Source organism: Lycium ferocissimum, chromosome 10 (assembly GCF_029784015.1).
Source record: "Lycium ferocissimum isolate CSIRO_LF1 chromosome 10, AGI_CSIRO_Lferr_CH_V1, whole genome shotgun sequence".
NCBI classification, from domain to species: Eukaryota; Viridiplantae; Streptophyta; class Magnoliopsida; order Solanales; family Solanaceae; genus Lycium; species Lycium ferocissimum.
Window position 1 is genome coordinate 20,459,380 of NC_081351.1, and position 7,499 is coordinate 20,466,878.

At 34.4% G+C, this 7,499-nt stretch overlaps 1 protein-coding gene across 1 annotated transcript in view; it reads right to left on the bottom strand.

Annotated features, from left to right (window-relative positions):
* Positions 1-7,279, bottom strand: part of LOC132032757 (callose synthase 3-like) — an 18,338-nt gene extending 11,059 nt beyond the window's left edge. The window contains 9 exon segments of the mRNA XM_059422460.1: positions 3-134; positions 763-880; positions 975-1,094; positions 2,170-2,263; positions 2,350-2,426; positions 2,523-3,419; positions 3,857-3,957; positions 4,498-4,722; positions 7,134-7,279. Of these exon segments, the coding sequence (XP_059278443.1) occupies positions 3-134; positions 763-880; positions 975-1,094; positions 2,170-2,263; positions 2,350-2,426; positions 2,523-3,419; positions 3,857-3,957; positions 4,498-4,681 (1,723 nt within the window). The 5' untranslated portion in view covers positions 4,682-4,722; positions 7,134-7,279.
* Between the last annotated feature and the right edge of the window lie 220 nt (positions 7,280-7,499).

The following is a 7,499-nucleotide window of genomic DNA, read 5'->3' on the forward strand; positions in this document are numbered from 1 at the left end:
CCACGTATAAGCATATGTAACAGGTAAAACGATCACCCAAGCAGCTGCAGATATGACCTTCAATATATATCGTAGTTTAACATAGAATGACATGCTTCGCCTAGCCTTCCAATTAAGCAGCACATCAAGAGTGGCTGCAACAATTTTAATTTAAGTTATTGTGTCAGAATAGTGTGGCAACACAAAAATAAGAGCACTGCAGTGAGGTCCACTTAAAAAAAGTAACTTCTTCAGCATACTTTTGTCATTCGTGACTGCCTGTGTGCAATCAAACTGTATCTGTTTCGGTTATACCGCTTTCCCTGGAGTAAAGGACATATATTCTAATACTCCAGAGCATCAAATGCTAAATAATTTCTTTTTAGTGACAGTTTTGCCCGGCCAGCTTATTCACAGACTAATTTACTGGATACCTTTTAACTCCGTGCCGAGACAAACATCTTCACATAAATTGGGACGGAGGGAGTAGTATTTTAGCTCTGTCAAAATGTACACATAAAACATTTACCTTAAAAGAAAAAAGAATAGAAAAACAATCCTTCATGTATATCCCATCACTTACTGACAACTTCCAATTTCATGTATTATCCAATCACTTATTGAGAACTTCCAACCCTATAATCCATGAATATTGCAACAACCATGATAGAAAAATAATAGTGCAGCAAGATGGGACAGTGGGTAGCAAACTATGAAAGAGCTTCATACATATAATAATACAGCTTTCTATGCTGCAGTGAACAGAAATTAGTTATTACAAACCTTGCCCAAGCTTCAAAACTGCAGCTGTTATAAACACACTCAATACTTTCTTGAAAACACCTGAAGCGAAAACCATGCTCAGTTCTCCCGAACCATTCCAAGCAATAATTATCATTGCCTACAAACAATCAACACTTCCTTGTCTAAATTACATAGTCAATTACATAAAGATAAAGGATGATCCAAACATGGTTTCAAAAAGAAGGAAATACCTGTAAGCACAATATGAAGAAGCTCCACATTCTGTCAAAGCTCCTAAAGATGTGCAAATATGATCGTATCTCAACAAAATTAACTTTCCCCAGCCAGCGATCACTAGAAGGCTTGTTCTCCTAAATATCACAATAAACTTGATCTAATTAGTTCATGAGTTCATGTCGTCAAGGATAAAGTTTCACTGAACTTTCAAAAAAACAGCAGATATTCTGGTGCATTAATCACATAAGCTAATGGGAGAGAGCGCGAGGACATTAGTTCTGTAACATCATAAAATAAAGAAAACTACGATTTCAAAAGGAATGGAAGCATGAATATTAAAAAAAAAAAAAACTGCCAAACACCGGAAAAACAGTTAAATTCACATGCATCGCCACGATTACAAACAGTAAACCATGAGCTCACATATCAGAGTCACTGACAGCAAAGTGCCTTTAACAAAGCTCACAATTTTGTTAGACCACACCCCAACTCTAAATGATTAAAAAACAAAACCTTTGTTATATGGTGAGTTGTATAAACTATAAACAATAACCACAGACAAATGGTGCAAATGGGTAGGAAAAACTCACAGCTTCATTAAGACAAAAAACACGAACTCAAAAATGTCTTCAACTACCAGAACTATGCATATTGAACTAATAAAAGGTCCTCTTATTGCACGTTGAAGTTCAATTACGTGCATTAAAAGAAAAGGTTCAACTATCAGAACTATGCATATTGAACCAATAAAAGGTCCTCTTATTGCACGTTGAAGTTCAATTACGTGTATTAAAAGAAAAGGTTCTGAGCTGCATAGACAGAAAACAGAAAAGATATGTTCCTCCATACTGTCAGTACTATTGCCTATTACACCAAAAACCTAGGTCCTCTACATAGCACGTTTTGCGTTTTAATCTACGCAGTGGATGGAGAAAGGGACCCTCATATTGTCAGTTCAATGCCCTATTTTTCTAAGAAAAGAAGTCTACGTACTAACAAGTCAGAATCTTATTTATGTTGAGTAGCAATATAATCCCTCTTATAGCACTATTTAGTCGTTTCAAACTACAAGAAACTGAAACAGCAGATGCAACTTTTATCCTCCCCTTTAAAACTTAATTTAAATCAAGAAACCCAAAGACAATAGATAATCAATTTCCAGAAAATAATGTGTGCTATTAAGATGGCTTCTGCAGCTAAAAGCTTTACCCCATTTCTCTCAGCTCGCTGTTCTTCTGCAGGGAGGCAAAAGAAATCAGCATCAGCGCGCATGGGCCAACCTAATCTGAAGCAGTCCACTGACCTACAGTGTTACGCATAAAGTCAGAAATACACAAAATAATGGATAACTAAACCAGAAAAAAGGAACAGAACGGGAAGGTTGACTACCAAAAGTATTCATTTAAATCATCATAGTTCCTCCACTGGGAATGCTTTGCTTTTCCTCTTCTGCTTCTTTCAGCTTCCTGAAAATGACAGAAAAGGATGTCAAAAAAAAAAAAAAAATCCTACAAGTTCTAAAGAAAGCTAAAAATGACAAAAGTGATTTATTTTTGCAATACCCGAGCAATCACTTCATAAATAGGAGTAACAACTTTTCCCAAGAAGGCCTCCTCGTCCCCTCCATAGGCTGGCTTAACATTTTCACCTGTCATGGGACTAACATTGCCAGCTAGCATGCCATAGAGTTCAAATGCCATGTGATGGTAAATATAGCATAGGCATTCTGGCATGAACCTTAAATTTGCAGCTTCCCCCCATATGAGAAGGTACAACCCCATATATAATAATTTACGCTGCTGTACTTCCTGCTGTATGGTCGGCAACCATAAACTGCTTTTCCTGTCCAAGTACTTGCACCATTTCTTGTAGTTTTTGAAAAGCTTCTTCATGACTTCATTCAAAGCACGCTCATCCAACTTGGGTTGTTGGTCAGGTTTTGGATACTGCCGTATGTGTACATTTGCAAGTAGCAAAATGAGATGCTCCCTTTGATTTGCAACACTATCTTTCTGAAACCCAAACATAGCTTGAAGCCAATCAAGAATATCTTCATCTTTCTTCTTCTTGTAATCTTTGGGCCATGGAAGACCTCTGGTATTTCGGAGAGCGTTAACAGCAGCCTGAATCTCAGGAAATCTCATAATTGCCTGATTTACACTATCAGGATCCAGAGGAAGAATATTATAAGGGACTAAGATCTGTGTTTTCTCAGCAACTTTATCATGAGTTTCCAAAATCTCACGATCAACTTCTACTGATTGAGTCTGATTAACTGCTTTCAAAACCTCAAAGAGTACATTTGCAGTTTGGTATGCCTTGGTAAGTTGTGCACGATCTGCTTTCTCGGCAGCATTTTGCAAAGCTTGAATGTACTTTTTGTAGTAATGCTGGTAAAAGCTCTGCATTTCACGTGCATCACTTTTTTTAACCCTTCCAATCAAGGTTGGATCATTTTCCTGAAAAATAAATTTGTTACACTCTTACACGAATTATAGCTGGGCACAAACATATCTGAGGTCTTCAATCAAATTTGATTAATGACCACAATTCCCAAAGCTGAAAGCAACAAATAGCACTGGGAAAAGAAAGAACGAAAAGCAATAGATAAGAAAATATTGGACATGGAAAGAATGGTGATTGCCCTGAAAACTCATTCATGACAGGCACATGACCTTTTTAGTTGGATCCTAAGTATCATCCAACATACTTTCTACAGGAATATACTGTTAACTCATCAGAACTTCAAGGACATGGAACAAATGGATAGCGCAAAGGAAATAAAACTTCATCGGAGAAACAGGTTGAATAGAAAATATTGTCTTAGGACAACTATCCTTTAAGTGTGTCGTTGATATATTTTTAGGGAGAGAAAAATCAATGATTTGCCACTTACCCTTTCAAGCCGCTGCAGGAGGGACGTTTTAAATTGCCGAACACCACGTCCACTTGAGGTGGGATCTAGCCGATGAGCTTTCTCAAAAGCATAAAACCGACCTATAAACAGAGTATTGATGTCTGAGTGTTAGAATAGAGAACTAGAAAGCATCAAACGAATAGAGAACTAGAAAGCATCAAACGAATAGAGAACTAGAAAGCATCAAAATTTACAAACAATAAACCTACTGTACTAAACCACTTCTCTACACACCATCCTATCACACTTATAATGAGAAATGAAGAGAGCACTACAGCTGCTACCTGATTCTCTCCCAGTTATCACGTTAGCAAAATGACTAAGCAGGCGTTTGACCATAGATTTCAAATATTTTTCACTTTTGGAGTTTATGAAGTTGGAGTTGAAGATGAAGTTGTGTTTGGTTATACTTTTTGCAAAGGAGAGAAGAGAGCACTTTATTTGAAATTTATGAAGATGGAGTTGGAAATTTTATAACCAAACACCGATTTTGAAATAAAGTGAAAAATTATTCCAGAAAAAAGTGAACAATTCTCATGGCCAAACAGCTCCTAAGACTTTCTAGATTACAAGTAAAGGTTCCACAACCAATAACTACAGAGATGGGCTCAGAAACTCACATAAATATGCAACACGCGGGTTACTGGGCTCAACTTCATTTGCAACACGAAGAATAGGAGCAATCTCTGCTAGAGACGATGGCACCACTTCACTGTCAATCATCGACTCGCCGATGTTCCCCATCGTCTGTGTCCGTGTTATCCGCCGCTGCAGCGACGGCTCCGGTCCCCCTCTCGACGCCATTATAATTAGCTTTCACACCTTTATATCTTCACTTAATAAGTCGGAATATAAATTACATTGTGCAATCACATTAGCATCAATTCAATAAGATTAAAAGCCTATAAAAGGAACAATAACAGGCAACTTATACATACAAAAGAAAAACTCTTTATTGCAACAGGACGCATCTTACAGATTTATTAACATCATGCTAAATAGCTGCATTTACCATTGCTTGTTAGTTCAATAGATGGTGATCAAGATTTTAATAAATAAAAGAGATCATATTTTTTACAAGCACATTAGCATAAAACCAACAAAATGTACCTAAAAATACAAACACACCCACATACAAAAAAAAAAAGTGAAAATTACCATAAAAAATCAAGAAAGAAAAAAAGAACAACGCATATAGAGAGCAAGATGGGCATCTAGTTCAGCAAAGAAACAAAAAAAGAGATTTAGCAAAGTTAAGCAGGCAAAAAAAAAGCTACATTCACAATTGATTGTTACCTCAAAAATGGTGACCAAGATTTTAAATAAATAAAAAAGATAACACCAGCAATATGAACAAGAAACAAACACACCTACATAGCAAAAAAAAGGTAAAATAGCAATAGAGCTACATTTACCATTGCTTGTTAGCTCAAAAATGGTGATCAAGATTTTAAATAAACAACAAAGCTTACAACTTTAGCAGGACATTATCACAACACCAATAAAATGTACAAAAAACAAACACAATCACATACCAAAAAAAAAGAGAAATTTTGCAAAAAAAAAAAAAGAAATTCAGAAAAAGAAAACAGTACATAGAGATAGCAAGATGGGCATCTAGTGTTCAGCAAAGAAACAAAGAACAAAAGGATTTAGCAAGTAACAGAGCTGCATTTACCCTTGTTTGTTAGTTCAAAAATTGGTAATCAAGATTTTTAAATAAAAAAGATTACATTTTTACCAGCACATTAGCTAAAACAAACACATCCATATACAAAAAAAAGAGAACAACACATATATAGAGCTGGATGGGAATCTAGAGTTCAGCAAAGAAACAAAAAACAAAAGGATTTAGCAAACTTAGCAAGCAAAAGAACTGCATTCACCATTGTTTATTTGTTCAAGAAAAGGAGATCAAAATTTTTAATTTAAAAAAAAAAAAAAAAAATCACATCTATACCAGCACATTGGCACAAAATGTACAAAAAACAAACACCCTCACATACAAAAAAGGTGAAATTTTGCATAAAGATTCTAGAAAAAAGAAAACAGTACATAGAGAGAGCAAGATGGGCATCTACAGTTCAGCAAATAAACAAAGAAAAAAAGATTTCAGCAAAGTTAGGCAGGCAAATGAGCTGTGCATTTTCAAGAGATGCTGATCAAGATTTCAAATAAACAAAAAAGATTACAACTTTACTAACTTATTAGCATAAAACCAACAAAATGTACAAAAAAAAAAACAAAAAAAAAAAACATAGTCAAAAAGGTAAAATTTTGCAAAAATACAGAAAAAGAAAACAGTACATAGAGATAGCAAGATGGGGCATCTTAGAGTTCAGTTAATGTGTTAGAATCACAAAAAAATAAAAATAAAAGGATTTAAGCAAAGTTAAGCAAGAAAAAAGAGCTGCATTTACCCTTGTTTGTTAGCTCAAAAATGGTTATCAAGATTTTAATAAACAAAAAAGTGAAAATTTGCATAAAGATTTATAAAAAAAAATTTAAAAAAAAGACAACTTAGTACATAGAGAGAGCAAGATGGACATCTAAGAGTTCAGCAAACAAAAATAAACAAAACAATTGCTTGTTGGTTCAAGATTTTGAATAAATGAAAAAAGATTACATTTTTACCAGCACATTAGCATAAAACCAACAAAATGTACAAAAACAAACACACCCTCATAACAAAAAAGGTGAAATTTTGCATAAAGATTAAAATAAAAAAATAAAAAATAGAGCAAGATGGGCATCTAGAGTTCAGCAAAGAAACAAAAAACAAAAATAATTTAAGCAAAGAAAAAAAAGCTGCATTTACCCTTGTTTGTTAGCTCAAAAATGGTGATCAAGATTTTAAATAAATAAATGAAAATAACAGCAGCAAAATGAACAAAAAACAAACACACCAACATAGCAAAAAAAGGTGAAATTTTTGCATAAAGATTCATAAGGATTTAAGCAAAATAGCTACATTTACCATTGATATGGTCATCAAGATTGTAAATAAGTAAAAAAAGATTACATTTTTACCAGCAAACCAACAAAATGTACCAAAAAAACAAGTTGAAATTTTGCACAAAGATTCAAAAAAGATAGCTACATTTACCATTGTTTGTTAGCTCAAAAATGGTAATTAAGATTTTAAATAAATAAATGAAAATAACACCAGCAACATGAACAAAAAACAAACACACCAACATTGCAAAAAAAAAAGTGAAATTTTTGCATAAAGATTCAAGAAGATAGCTACATTTACCATTGATTGTTAGTTCAAGAAAATGAAGGGAAGTAGTAAGAACCAAACAAACCCTAGTAGTAGTAGTAGTAAAAGTAGAGAGAGAGAGAGAGTGGTTTAATTATTTTTTTGGGGGAGGCTGCAACATTAAGCTACTTAGCAAGCAAGAAAGCAGAAATGGTGATGAGAGGGAAATTGGTGGGGTGGTGGGGTAGGGTAGGGTGTGGGGTGTGGGGGTATGGGGTAACGGTAAAGTAAATCAAAATTTGGAGCTTACAACTTGTTTGGATGGTTGTTAAACTGTTACTTAAATTTTTAAATCTATCGATCTAAAGTTATAATGACGAAATTTCTCATTTTGTATAATGGCCGATTTAGTGTTATCGC